At 35.8% G+C, this 15,981-nt stretch overlaps 1 protein-coding gene across 1 annotated transcript; it reads left to right on the forward strand.

The window, feature by feature from the left end:
- Positions 1-724, forward strand: LOC129950267 (protein mago nashi). The gene is made up of 2 exons (XM_056062148.1): positions 1-396; positions 458-724. The coding sequence occupies exons 1-2, from the start codon at positions 136-138 to the stop codon at positions 638-640; spliced, it is 444 nt and encodes a 147-aa protein (XP_055918123.1). The 5' UTR covers positions 1-135; the 3' UTR covers positions 641-724.
- The last annotated feature ends 15,257 nt before the right edge of the window (positions 725-15,981 follow it).

Consider the following 15,981-nt stretch of genomic DNA (forward strand, 5'->3'; position numbering starts at 1 on the left):
TTGGTATCACCGGTGCTTTTGACAACGATTGCTTTCATTAGCATTTCTCTTATATTTAAGGTTAATAATTACAACTAACGCTTTCCAATAGTCTTAGCTTTTTTATTTATTTCAACTTTATAAAAAGTATTACAAATGTCCTCAGAAGATTTTTACCTACGTTATTACGTAGGCCACAAGGGAAAATTTGGACATGAGTTTTTGGAATTTGAGTTCCGTCCCGATGGCAAACTACGCTATGCGAACAATTCCAACTACAAAAATGATACGATGATCCGCAAGGAAGCATTTGTGCATCAATCTGTTATGGAGGAGCTCAAGCGAATCATATTAGATTCGGAAATTATGGCTGAAGACGATACACCATGGCCACCACCAGACAGAGTTGGACGACAAGTGAGATTGTTACCGATTGTCCAGGTGAAAGCAATAATTATTTTTGTTTAATTTTTATTAGGAACTAGAGATTGTCATTGGCGATGAACACATATCATTCACTACCTCTAAAACTGGGTCACTGGTGGATGTTAACAGATCTAAAGACCCAGAAGGTTTAAGATGCTTCTATTACCTGGTACAGGATCTTAAATGTCTTGTTTTCTCACTCATTGGACTGCATTTCAAAATAAAGCCTATATAAAAAGACTTACTTTTTTTTGTAATATTAAAAACACTCAATGAAACAATTTCAAATAAATATAGAAATGATTGCATTTTGATTGAACATTTTCAAAATTGTGTTCTTGTTTTAACAACCTGGCCTTGTAATAACTTCATTTATTTATTATAAACAATTAAAAGTAAGATAGATAATTCACCAAACAGTTGTTAATTAACTAAAAAAACAATCGAGAGCATTTTTTATCGAAAAATTGATAGAATTAGCAGTGTTAATAGAACTATGAGCAAAAGATTTGTAATATGTGGTCGAGTTGCCGCCAAGGTTGAATCTTTTAAAAACAATAATTTGTGTAGCACTTCTTAACGACATGGGACCAATTTCGGCTCAATATTTGTTTTGTAAAGAAGATCCCAGCATAACATCAACTGTGCTATTCCCTTACTTGTTTTAATATGAGTATTAATCGAATGGATGAAAAAAAAAAAAACTAATTTTTTTCATCTCTACTGCAAAAGCGTATCTAAAAAAAATTTGATTAAAAGAACCGGCAAAATTATAAAGAGTTATAACAATAAAAGTTGAGGAATTTAAATTTCGGAATAATGCACATTTATAAGCGACACATTTTGCAAGCATTTTGACATACATATGTACTTCGTTCGAAATATAGTAAAAATTAAATTTGAAAACTTCGTTTATTTAAGAGGAAATGTATGCTCTCATTATGAGTAGCGAAGAGAAATTTAGCTTAAGTTCGAATGTTAAAACGAATTTCTTGGTTGATGGTATTATAGGCAGCGAGCTTATCCATTCGCTTCAAATATCAATGGTGTCCAAATTATTTCATTATTTAAAAAAAATGAAACGTGAAATAATGACTCAATTAGTATTGTATTTCTCAGATTGTGTTTTTATCTTCTGATTTTTTTTTATAATAAACACACACTCAAGGGGATATTACTACCCTTATTATGCAGAGGCACAGTGTGAGCAATAGGAAGAGGAGAGAGGGTTTAAAAGGAGATGTCGGTGCACATTGGTTTTGAATTCCTGAATATTGCAATGACTAGGAAAGACAGAGTGTGGTAAGGCGAATCTCTGTATTTGACAGTACGGCCGAAGTTGGGCTCGAGGGTATACTCATAGAGGAAATATATTATCATATATTTCCTCTATGGGTATACTGATGAGCATTCCTAGAAGCGCGAGTATTACGGTTGAACTGTTTAAGGGGAGGAATGCAACTGCTATTTCACTATAGCGTAAGCCGTTAAAATAACGGTAAAAAAGGGTCAGACAAGAGACCTTATGACGATGTTTAAGCGAAGTAAATGAACTTATGATGATATTATCATCTATCAATTTAAATGCTCTACTTTCAATACTATCCAAGAGGCTTAAGTAAGTTGCATGAGCACCAGCCCAGAGATGGGAGTTATACTCAAGCTTTGGACGTATGTAAGATAATAGCCAGATCAGAAGGGGTGAAACATTAAATTCCACGCGGTTTTTTAATCCCCATTGAACAATGCTGTTTAGGTCGGAATTTAATGAGCTTACCATATTTTGTCGTTGCAGTTCCACATCCGAAGAAGAGGAATGTGAATCTGAAAACGAATATGAAAAGCTAACAGTACTATCGTCAGCAAAACAATGTATTGGATTAGATGTTGCAGACAGGAGATCATTAATAAAAATGAGAAAGAGTGTTGGAGATAAAACAGAGCCCTGGGGCACACCAGCATTTATTTTATGGTTTTCAGACTTGAATCCATCCAATACTACTTGTATTGAACGATCCGAAAGGTAATTACTAATCCAATGAAGCAGGGATTCATGAAAACCGAAAGCACGCATTTTCGATAAGAGAGCTTGATGCCAAACCCTATCAAATGCTTTTGAAATATCAAGTGCAATAATCTTACTTTCTCCAAAACGATGTAAAGATTTGCTCCATTGTTTGGTGAGATGAACCATGAGATCACCAGTGGACCTATTGATCCGAAAGCCGTATTGCCGGTCATTAAGAAGCTTTCGATCTTCAAGATATTTCTTGAGCTGATAATTAATCAGCGTTTCCATGACCTTGGAAAGAAGGGACGTAAGTGCAATCGGTCGGTAGTTAGAGGGTGAGGAAGATTCGCCTTTTTTGGGAATAGCGGGGATACCATCCGGACCAGCGGATTTATGTGTGTTTAGGTCGCTTAGGACTCTTGCCACAGTACGAGTGCGAAAAATGATTGGTCCCATATAATCACTTACTCGCTCAAGTACAGGCGGAGTGGAGTCATGACACTCACTGGCAGCGTAGAATTGGCGGCGAACTGCCTAGCAAAGAGATTAGCTTTGCAGTATTTTTTGCCGTAACTTTTGGTCATGTAAAAATTTGGTCCGTCGAATATGAGCGTTGCAGGCCTTCTTGGCTTGTTTGAACTTTTTCCGGCTTTCTTCAGTACGGTTGGCTTTATAGCAACGGAAACTTACCTCTTTGGCCCTAATAACCTCTTTACAGCTTTCATCAAACCAAGCGTTTTCCTTGGGTCTGATACTTTTAACCTTGTTCGGTATAAAAGTTCTCATTCCCTGGAGAATTAAACTTTTGATCATATCAGCGCTGGCGTCAACGTCACTATCGAGGAAGCATATTGACCAGTTAAAGATCCTGAAATAATTATTGAGGCCGTCCCATTTGGCAAACGGTTCTCTTTCTTTAACTGGACAGTTTTGACACGAGAAATTTGCTGATATAACACAATGGTCAGATGTGCCTAGAGGAGATAGAACACTAACAGTGTACTTATCAGGGTCAGAGGTAAGAAACAAGTCAAGAGTGTTTTTTGCTCGACCTTCAACGTCCGATATTCGGGTGGGCTCGTTGACTAGCTGAGTTAGGTGGTTCAACTCAGCGAAGATTTCTGCACACACTCCATCGGGTGTTGTCTGGCCTGAATGTTGAAGCCATGAAGAATTGCGTACATTGAAATCGCGCGTAACTACGATTTCAGTGCAAGGGTAGGACAAAACAATTCTTTGGATGGAATCAGACAAATTAAATTCACGAAAGTTGATACTCTGTCTAAATTTGTTTATTTAAAAAAAAAACTATAATGTTAAGCAACATTGATTTGTTTTTTTTTTTTTTTAAATAACGATTATGACAGAAAGAGGGAAGAAAGGATAAAGATACATCTAAAAGATCTGCCTGGGTCCAGTCTGTGTTTGGAGCAACTTGAATCGTTCAGATTCCCTTGCATTGGGATTGTTGATCTGGGGTGGAATCGGCTAAGGTGATAATTTATCATCATATTTTTGACTGTCAAATTGCCTATCACTGAGTTTTCCGTCGTCTGTGTAAGCTGATTCAACTCAATTCAGTTCGATTGAACAATTTCAGATTACAGTCCCTGGTCATATTATTAGACGCACTGCAGAATTTTTATAATTATTAGATTATACACAATATTTTTAACGTTACTTTATTTCTAGGAAGTATTTTATATTCTGCATACAAAATAATTTAAATGTATTACAATATTCAAAATAGCTGGGAATTAAGATTTTGCATAAAACCTATTTAAAATTAATTTATGGTTCAAGGGAAAACGCTACTATGAGAAACCCTTATTAGAATCTTAAAAACTAGTATTGCTTAGGCCCCATTAACAACAAAATGCAGAAGTTGGCAGTAATTTTAAGTGTTATTTTGGTTAGATACGTTTCTGATAAGATTGTTGTCAGAGAAGGAGCAGTTTAAGAAAAATGTCTCCTGTTGTTTGCTAACAAGGTTCTTAACTGTGTAAGCATTGACATCGATGATTGACATACTATACATGGACTGCTAGTAGTCAATCATCGACATACTATACATGGACTGCTAGTAGCCAACTTCACGATGGTTCCACTTTTAACGGACAAAACACTAGCGCAAAGAGGGCTATGTGGATAAATTGTGTAACATTTAATACTCACATCCACTGCTGTCGTTTTTGCTACTATAGTAGTATTTTACTATTTTCAGAGTCAACTGCTACTCTACCCACGGACGAAAACTACTACCCAAAATAAAACGGGAAAGAAATTTGTATTTTGTTTACAATAAAAACCAAAATTAAAATATAATGCCCCAAAAATAGTGCAACAGCAGAAAGAAAATTTCCAGATATAAGAATTATAAAAGATAAAAAAAGAAATTCACTCAAGGTAGAAACGGTAAATGCCCTCCTAACTGCTAAGGAACTCCTTAAAAACAATTTCACAGAAAAATAGGAGCCATCGAAAACTTTAATCGAGAATAACAAATCATTGTATAAGTTATAGCTATCATTGGTTTTCATCATTGAAAACAAACATTCGAATTTTTTTTACAGGTCGTTTATAGCTATCCTTAAACATTTCTGTCATTGAAAAAATTTCCCGATGGAAATCCACCGATAAAATTTTACTGACAGAAATCTATCATTGGAACTGTGTGAAATTGGAACACAATTCAGTGGAACGATTCGTTTCACCTTTGAACATAAAGTATCAGCTGTTCAGGAAAATGAATTTCAGTCCGTTTTAGAGAAAAATAAATGCGCAATTACACTTTTTTAAAAAAAAAATCAAATTCTTTGTGTGATTTCCTATGGATGATTATATGATTTTCATTTCTAATCAAAGGGAAACACCGTCTTGATCGATTTCAATGGTAGCTATAATTGACCCCTTAATGATTGTAACTGAAAATATGAAACATCGAATTTACAATAATGACTTGAATTTATTCTTGAATATTCAAACATGTATGTTGATGTAAAATTTAATTTCAACTGTCAATTTCTTATAATAAAAAAGGTATGAATTTATATTATTTATTTCAACTATATTATTTTAAAATGTTGGCCTTTAAGCAGTGAAAGCAAAAATTTGGTACAACATTATATCCTTCTATTTGTCTGTTTTCGGAACATTAACCTTCGCAATAGGCCAATTAACTTCGAATTTGGACATTTTTATTTTCAGTTTTTAATTTTGTTCATGGGCCAAGCATGTGTTTGTTGTTTTTTTTGTGTTACTCCTCAATTTAAGAAAATGCTCCCCAAAATGTTGGAAAACAGTTTTAAATATTATTAAGTTATTTTGCTTGCTTAGACTTGAGTTCTTGTGAATGAAAGGATATAAAATCTTTATTGTTAGGTTGATTTTGTTAATTGTATTAGATATGTGTGTTTTGAAAGTAAGCTTTTTATCTAAAAATATGCCGAGGTATTTGCAGTTATCCGACCATTCGATTTCATTGGCACAGATTTTTAGTTTTTTGTCCGGTAAGTAACAAGAATTCCTTCGACGTGTAAACCATGTTACTATTGTCTTCGTACCGTTGAATTTGATTTCCATCTGTGAAAACAATTCTCAATAAGAACTATGGCTTCTTGCAATTCGGTAAAGGCATTTTGAAATAAAATACCGGAGGCAAATAAAACGGTATCGTCAGCAAACATTGCTAAGCTAACATTTGGGTTGGGAATCGGGAAATCAGACAAAAACATATTGAATAAAATTGGGCCCAAAACAGATCCTTGCGGGACGCCTGCGGGAACTTCATATTTTGAGGATCTTACGATTCCCAAACGGACTGCGAATTTTCTGTCTTCTAGAAAACTTTTTATAATTTTTATGATTAGGATAGGAAAGTTAAATTTGGCAAGTTTGAAAATAAGGGCATTGTGCCAGACTGTGTCAAAGGCTTTTTCGATGTCCAAAAGGACCATACCTGTAGATTTCTTTATACCAAGGTTTTGTTTTATTGAATTTTTAATTCTAACAATTTGGTGTATAGTTGAATGACTAGGTCTAAAACCAAACTGATAATCTGGGTAAAGATTTAGGTCATCGACAAGGCACTGTATCTTGTCTTTAATAATTTTTTCTAAGATTTTACTCAAACAATTAAGTAGGCTTATGGGTCTGTAGCTTAGTGGGTTTTCACGTGGTTTTCCTGTTTTAGCAATGGGTATAATTTTGCAACTTTCCAACTGCTGTGAAAATAGCTAAGTTTGATTCAAGAGTTTAGAAGGACGGTAAGGAATCTTGTGACCTTAACTCGAAGTTTTTTCAATAGAGTGTTGTTGATGTTGTCTACACCTGGCGATTTTTTGGAGATAGTTGCTTTTATGAGTTGCTTCACTGTTTTATGGTTGGTAAAACAATCTGCATTCGTTGTTGTTTCTCTATTTGGAATTTCTAAAAGAAGATCCTGGATCTCACTTTCAGTAATATTGTCACTAAGATGAGATGAGATTAAATGATTGTTGTAAAAAGTAGCAGCAATGACATTTGCTTTCTCATTTTGTGTTATAAATAGCTCGTTTTGAATCCTTAATGGTGGAATGATATTGCCTTTTTTTTTAATTACCTTAGTTATTTTCCAGAAAGGCTTACTGGCTTTATAAAAACTTGATAAAAGTGAGTCCCACTTTCTATTTTTTAAGGCAAATATCTCATTCTTAATCTTGTTGTTTAGGAATTATAAGTTGGAGAGAAAAGTTTCCTGTCTACATCGTACCCACTTTCTTCTTTCAGAGTTTCGTAAACGGATAGAAGAAAGAATATAGTTTGGTGTGGAGAAATCAGTAGCCCTTTTGATTATTTCAGAAAAATGTTCAACGTACGTGTCGATTTCGTGGGATGAATTAATGTCTTCGATGGATACAACATTAGGATTTAAGTTTTCTCTAATAAAAAAACTTGTTCCTAGTCCAATTTGCTGCTTTGTAGTTGTAATAGGTTCTTTCTGAAACTGTTGAGACATTACAATTAAGTTCTAGACAAACAGGGTGTAGAGTGTGTTTGAGAAGTTACGTTAATAAATTAATTATTGCCTACAATTCCTATAAAATACCTGCATAAAAGTATTAAATTGGCTGTGTTTTAGTAACATTAGCCTTGTTTTTTTTGGTATTCCATCCATGGATCCGCAGTAGTCCAGTTTTTATATTTGAAAGTTGATATAAGGGGTAAAATCGGGTAAGATTATTTTAAATGGTTGACTATCAAAATCAAGCAAATAAGTGTGCGTAAGAGGCTGGTTATAGCTCTCGGTAAAATCCATCACTAAAATTTGAAACAGGAGGAATCTGAAATATTTTACTGATGAGCGTTTATAGCACTCAGTAAATTTAAGTCATTAAATGTTGTTTTCTTTCGATCATAACATCGAGCCTCGCGTCTTAGACAATTTTTGTACTGTTGCTTTTATCAGCAAAATTTTTAATGATGTGATCGGAACAGTACAAAATTGGAACACCAACAGTAGAACGAAATGGAATTTTGTTTGCTCTTGGCAGTCAGCTGTTCAGTAAAATGAAATTTCATCAATAAAAATATTAAAATGTATTTATAAATTAAATACAACTCCAAATGCATTGTTTCTTTTTGAAAAAAATACTTGAATATAAGAAATATCGAAACACCATTTGCATTTAAAAAAGTGCTGTCAAACTTAATCAATTTTAAACCTTCTTCTTATTTAATCTAAACTGAGATAAACCTTTGGTGGAAACATAGCAAAACTTAATTATCTTTTCTATTGGAAATTTTCATTAACAAAACTAAGTAATATCAACAGTAACAGAACAATGGAAAAAACATGATCCCCAATGCACAACTACTCAACGAACAAAGCCACCGAGATACAAATGCAATATCAATCGTACCAGCATTTCAGAACGAAATCACATAAGATCCATTCGAGACTCGTATAAATGTCAAAAACCCAACCGTAGTAAGTTTCAGCTTTAACTTTTATCGGTAGTATCCATACTGCGGATATTGTTTTTGTTATTCGTGTAAAATCCTACTATACTATTGATCGTTTTTCCGACAAAACAGGGATATTGTTACTTTTCTTGTGTTTTTTCGAATGTCGCAAACAATATCCGTGACAAGAATGTGTTTTTGTACATAAAAAAAGGTAACTTAAAAAAGGTTCCATTCGTTTTTTGTAAGCGCTGGTAGCTCTTTTCAGAAACGACATATTTGTAGGGAAATCCCTATCAAATGTTTGATGTGACAGTCATATCGGTGGAAAGTAAACCGTGTGAATGTATGCTGTAGTAGGTGTGGTATTTTTTTTATTTTAAGCAATTTTTAGTTTGAGTTTTAACATTGTAGTCCAACCAAACCTATTTGCTAATAATAACTTCTTTAATAGAAACTACAAATTTTTATCAACAAATCTTATGCAAATCTTTTCCTTCACGAAACGGATGTCCAAGTGTTCAGTTCTTCTGCAAAGATCTGCCAATAATCTTTTTGACAAATACTCCTATGTCGCTAGCCATATCGGGATTCATTTCCATAAATTGCTTATTTCGTGAACGGTAACTCTTAGCTCATGTTTGATTTGACAGTTAATTAGTTTTATCCTTCCGCTTGAACAACGCTGGGAACAACGCTTAGAGAAGATGGCAATTTTGCAAAAAAAACATCTTTTCAGATGAAGCTCATTTTGATCTTGGTGGGTATGCAAAGAAGCAAAATTGTGGGATTTGGGGCACAGAAAACCCGAACGCATACATTGAAAAGCCAATGCACCCAAAACTAATCAATGTTTGTTGTTGATTTTGGTCTAGAAGCATAATTGGGCCATTTTCTTCGAAAATGAGCAAAAAATTTTCGGGCCATGTTACACGAATTCTTGCTAAAAAATTGAAAGGGACAGCCGGTGCTACGTGCCACACAGCCGAAGCTATTCTCGATGTTTTCAGAGCATTTTCAAACAAAAATTATTTGTAAAGCTATGATTTCATTACAATAACTTGCTGGTACAGATAATCGATAGACTAGGGCCTTCAGCAGTCGTAGCAATTCAATTTTAGGAATTTTTTACTGGTGTGTTTTAAGGAATAAGTAAATTTTATGTTTTTGGTTGTACATAATTCTATTTTCTGTTTTTGTTATTTATTATTCGGTATATTCTGTTGTCTATTAATTTGTCATCAAAATTGTTGTACTTTGGAATTATAACCTTGTTAGAAGCAAATAATAGAATAAGGGTGTTGCCATGATGCATCTTGTGAAAACACCAGTGCATGCTCGTACAACTCGTGGCTGAAGAGCCGGACACCTCAACTCGTCGTCGTGCCTAACAATTGTATCCCTCACGCTAGTCGTTGATGAGCACTTTACATTAAGACTTGCATTTACATGCTTACAAGGTGCCATTATATCAAAAGAACTATAGCCTCTTGACCATTTCAGGAGTAGTAAATGGTCAAAATTGTGGCAAGAAATGGCAACAGTGAATAATTCATTTTCGAAGAAAATCGTCTTCAGTGGCGAAGCGCACATTTTTTTTTAGTGGATTCTTTTTTACCAAAATGATGCCGGTCAGGTATTATTGTGAATGGTGTTTGCTATCGTGAGATGATAACCAGCTTTTTATGGCCCGAACTGATGATATTTAATTTCAACAGGACGGAACAACACAGCTAATGGCCGTGTTATATCACATGGTGTTCAAGATTATGTGATTAGACACCGTTCGACTTCGTTCTTTGATAACACAGAGAAAATTTAAACAGCAGTGAAACCTCGTCAATATTTTAAATAATTGTTTATTCTCATCATCAATATTCCCTTAAATTTGATTTTAAAGAAATGGGATTTTTTTAATTTTATGAAAATATGTAAATATTATCCTCATCTAAATTCTTATTTCGTCAGAATTCAATTTTGTTTTTTTTTTTATATTTCGCTTTATTTTGCAGAACCGTACCCGTGGCATGATGGTTAGTGCGGTGGACTGTAACTTTTTTTTATCTATTTTTACTTACAAACTACTTAAAATAAGGTCCTTAAATAAAACTTAAAAACTAACTTAAACTACCTATTCTACCTATAAACTACTTAAAACTAGAACAACCACAGCAGCAAATCTAACTATCTAACATTTTTGTTTTTCATATTTCGTTGTCTTTTTTTTGTTTTTTTTTTTTTTTATTTTTATTTTTTTTTTTTTTTTTTAATGTTTTTTTTTTTTTTTAATTTTTTTGTTTTGTTTTTTTTTTATTTTTTTTTTTTTTTTTAATTTTTTTTTTTTTCGTGCCACCATGCCTATTCTACTTAAAAACTAAACCCTAAACATAAAACAAGTATGTAAGCCGGCCAAGGCTTAAAACCCCATCCCGACTACCCAATATCAAGTGCCGATTGAAGCCACCAAAACTGGTTCTCCTGCTTCACCCTATCAGTTCGGTCCCGTTCGGACACAGCCCTACTGAACCGAAGGAGCTCTGCTCCGCCTTGTGCCATGACGTCCCGATTGTACAGGAGTCGCCTATCCACGGTTCTTCGTCTGACGTGGTAGATTAACGGAACTGCCAATCTATCCTGTATCAGACCGCATTTGTCTAAAAAGAGGAATGCCTCTGGTGGAATGAACCCGCTCAAGCGTGCACTTTCAAAATACTCGTCGTTCGGATAGAACGCCCCGAAAATTAAATTGTTGGTCGAAGACATAGCTCTTGCAATGTGACCTCGAACGAGTTTTATCACGAAATTGTCAATTCTGTTGATTCGAGCCCCGTTGTATAGGACCTCGTTGGAATAGTAATGCACATAAGAAGATTCGGCTGTTCGATATAAGCCGGTACAGCGTCGTAAACACTGCCGCTCGAACACCCGAAACTTCTCCATCTGGGAAGGGGCAACGTTGAACCACACAGGACAACCATAAACGATCATTGGCCGTATGAGGGCCATGTAGCAAATTACCTTCACTCTGGGGTCAAGCCGACTGCTAAAAAACAGTCGTTTCGTCAGAGCGAAGGCTCCTCTGGCCCTGGTCAGAGCAGCATTTATATGTCTGTCGAAATATAAATACTGATCTAACCAGATACCGAGGTACTTCACTACACTTTTGCTCGCCAATGGCTGCCCGTGAAGATCAACGATGACCATCTTGCGCCAATTCTTACACGTATCCCTCGTGGCCCCAGCCAACGGAGTCCGGAACAGAATTGTCTCTGACTTCTGGACATTTATTTTCAGTTTCCAGTCGTCGCAATATCGCTGAATCTTGTCGAAATCACGCTGCAAGAGAATTCTAATAACCTCAACCTTTCGGGCCGTTCTGTACGCAATTAGATCGTCGGCGTACGCAATTGCCTTTGTAAGACTACCTATCAGATCGCTGGTGTAAATGCTGAAGAGAATCGGCGAATTCACCGCTCCCACATGAAGACCATTTTTAATTGAGAATGTTGTGGTAGAAGTTACATTGCCACTTTTGACAACAAACTTTCTACCGTTAAGCATATCATAAAGTATATACAACAATGGCTTGCTTATGCCAAGCCTGCTCAGTTTTAGGTAAAGGCCCTCTAACCATACGGTGTCAAAGGCCTTTTCCAAATCAACCAGAACAGCACCTGTGCATTGTTGTTTTGATTTATTCCATTGGATATCAGAAACGAGTTTAGACGCAGCATGAATTGTGTCATGACCCGCCTTGAACCCGAACTGTTTATCCGGAATTATTTTGTTGTCCGCAGCCCACTTAGTCAGAGCCCTATTAATGATCTTTTCGAAAACTTTGCTGATACTCGGAAGAAGACTTATCGACCGAAGATTTGACGGGTTGGAGTTGTCCTTTCCCTTTTTCGGGAGAGGATGAACCACAGCGGTCTTCCAATGCACTGGATAATATGCATTATTCAGTGCATTATTGAAGAGCGTGGTGTAAATGTCAATTGCTTCCATCGGTAAATGTCTAAGTACAACGTTGGATATACCATCGACACCTGCTGACTTTTTGTTTTTTATTGAATTAAAGATGAGCTGAAGCTCAACCTTCGTCACTAACAAGGGACTTGGTCCCGTTTGCTCGGCGATTATGGCATTTGCCAAGGAATCGTCATTGAACCGCATGAAACCGCGGTTCTCAGATCGCCATTGTGTCATATCATTTCGAAGGTAAAAGTGATTAAGTAGGGCTCTGTTTTCCAGGTCGTGGTTGGGGCGAATGCTAACATTCACCTTGTACACTTGCTGGAAAGCAGCTCCCACCGCCTCCACTTTTTCCTTCGGATCTTCAATTATGTAAAAGTCATCGTCAAAGATGGCTTCCTCTGGATCTATTTGCGCTGTCCTGAGTACGTCTCTGTTCTCTTCGGTTCTTTGGAGTTTAAGACACGGAAGGTCATTGTCGTTTTTTGTTCTGAATATCTTATTGATTTTGGGGAACATACCAGGGTCACTCGAATTAACTGACCGGATCTTGCGGTCCCAGTACTTGTTAATTGATAACCTGTAGTTCTCCTTAATCAACAGATTGACATTTTTTATTGACGATTTCAGTGTCCTAACCTCCAAGTCGCGTGGGTCTGTAAGTCGTCTGTACAAGTTTTTGAGTCTTGTCAGTAAGCCACTCTTGTGCCTACGTAGTGCGTCAATTGTCGCGTTTCTGTAAGCGTCCATTTGGTCCCGTTCTTTGTACTTTGGAATTGTCCTTTCCATTGTTCGTTTTATTGTTTCTGCCATCTGTTGTAAATGTTGGTCAATTTCTGTATTTGTCAGGTTTCTGTTGTTTGGTGGGGCTATGTCACTCGAACGAAGTTCTCTCGCTAAGGCGTTGGTGAAACGAGGCCAACGCATCTTACTGTAATTGTAAGAGTGCGTTGCAACGTATTCCTCCAACTCCACGCGTTCGTTCGGAATCTGCATTACAGCAGCCAGTCCGCAGTGATCACTGTCGTACTCGACTGTCTGTAAGCAGTTTCGCGGGTGATTACCCACTTTGTCTGTAACTGTCAGTCTGGTGTCGTACAGCAAAAGGTCCAGAAAGGAGCCGCTTCTTGGATACGATGGCCTTTCAGTAGCCAGCAGGCCGAAAGGCATTAGTAATTAGTGTTATAGTTTAGCTTAGAGTGTCCGTATAGGACCATTAAGTTAGTTGTAAGTTATGGATAATTAGGCTAGTTTTATGAATTTTTGTCTAGCTTTAAGATAGGTTTAAGATTGAATTAAATAAAAATGAATTTGGAAAAAAAAAAAAAGTGCGGTGGACTGTCATGCAAGGGGTCTTGGGTTCAATCCCTGCCTGCGCCACCTTAATCTTAAAAAAATAATTTTCGCGGCGACTGCCTCTTGCGAGGAATTGACAAATCCTTCAAGAGAAATTCTTGTCATGAAAAAGTGCATTCTCAAACTAGCCGTTCGGATTTGGCATAAAATTGTAGGTCCCCTCCATTCCTGACAACATTACTCGCACACAGGAATGGTTGAGAGTTGTAAGTCACTAGGCCCTGGTTCACAACGGACTGTTGCGCCACCCCATTTGATTTTATTTTGCAGAAATGAAAACACCATCGACATGGTTCACATAAAAAAGTCTTTAAAGTGATTCCAATTCTATGTATGAAATTCTTGCTGCGGTAATGCAAAGTTGAGCCTAATTATACCATTTTTGAAAGCAATAACTTATTCTTTTACATAAATTACATTAATAACAAGCCTATATGTATAACATCCTGCTGCGAGATATTCAAATTGATTTGATAATTTTTTGCCGTCCATGGGTATGGTATACCCATATTTTGGGGGCCATCAATTGAGTTAGATTTGGGAACTTAACTAAAAGCATTCCAGAACGTACTTGTAAGATTTATATCTGAATAGTCGTGGAAATTTGATTACACCAACATCTGTGTTAAATGGAAATGGCCAGGCTGGGTTTTTGAGAGCGATTTGTGAGTTTGTTTAGAAAAACCCGATGCTTATCCAAGACAACCTTAACCCGTCCGCATGACTGGTCTGAGATTCTTAGTGTCAACAATTATGAACATTCCAATGCTTGCAGTACTCCATCGTATTCAAAGCTAACAACCAAAAAATGTTCTTTCTTGAGATGGACGCTCTTATAAATACACGCGGAAACATAGCATTTTCATACCTCTCGGTGGGGAACATAATAAACAAGTTTTGGCCATGCAGTGGTGGTCGAGTCTATTTTATTAACTTTTGGGTTTGAATTGGCAATCTTTTCTTTTCTCTCTTCAGCCAACCGATGAAATTGTATGCATCCACAAATAACACATCAATTAAATACTTGCTAAATATAGAAGAGCATAGCCAAAATTAAATAATCTATCGAAATAATAAGTTTTTTTTTAAATAAAACTTGGCAAAATAAAAAAACAAGACTTAAATCAAATGTCAGAAGTTTCATTTTATTTTCTCTTAACCTATTAGGGCTAGTAGCGTTAAGGAAAAGATAACACCAACGCGAAGTAGGCTACTAGAAGTTCATATCAAATATATTAATCTATGGACTGATATCAAATGATAATTTTCATACAAATCCCACTTAAAAGTGAGTCCACCTCTTCACTTAGAAGATGACAAGCATAGCTAAAAAGGTGAAATCAATTTTAAGGGGGTTTTGTATGAGAATTAGTACCGACTAACAATCCATATCTAGTATGTCAATGATGCCGACTAGCAGTCTAGAAAGTATGTAGTATGTCAATGGAGCCAATTATAATAAGTTGGTATATATCAAAAATATTTTTGTGGACTTTCATTTACCATATTGTTAGAAAATTATAAGCTGAAATGGCAAAAAAACACAAATTTTCTTAATCTTTTCTTATCCAACTTCAAGTTTGCTTATTCATTTTGTTAATAATATTAATGACTTATTTTAAACAATATCCCAGCTTTTATTTGGTACGAATATCATGAGTGTAGTGGGTCCAAATATGTCCACTGGCCTTTCAACCCCTCTGATTCTGAATGAAATTTACCGCATTTTCCCTAACTGTTGCAAAAAACTGGTACACTTATGAACAGTTAACTGCTGGAACACAACGCGACGCAACTAGAATCGGAGCCGCAGCCGGAGTCGGAAGAGTTGACCAACTTTTAACTTTGACGTACGACACATGTGACGTTTCCATTTTTGAAGTGAATAACTTGGTGATTATATTTTTTTAAATAGTTTTTTAATACAAAATTGGACAAATATTTAAATAAGAAATAAAAGTGAACAAACAAATATTTTCTGAGAAATTTGATGTGGTTGTAAACTGCAATTATACCAAATAACATCAAAAGGCCGTACGACACGTTGTGTGCGTACTTTTTGTGAAACGTACGACAACTTGCGATAGATTTTCCGACTCCAGTTACGACTCGGGCTCCGATTTTGCATTGTGTTCCAGCAGTTAACAGTTTTAAATTCGTTGTGTCACTCTCATACTTTTTGAACACTATCATGAATTCCTGATAAATTCTGTTCTAAAAATTGATTTCAACATTAAATGTGTGCGTGTAAATTGACAATGACAGCTAGTTTTCCGGTCTTCATATAAAGTGTC

This window comes from Eupeodes corollae, chromosome 3, assembly GCF_945859685.1.
Source record: "Eupeodes corollae chromosome 3, idEupCoro1.1, whole genome shotgun sequence".
Classification (NCBI taxonomy): Eukaryota; Metazoa; Arthropoda; class Insecta; order Diptera; family Syrphidae; genus Eupeodes; species Eupeodes corollae.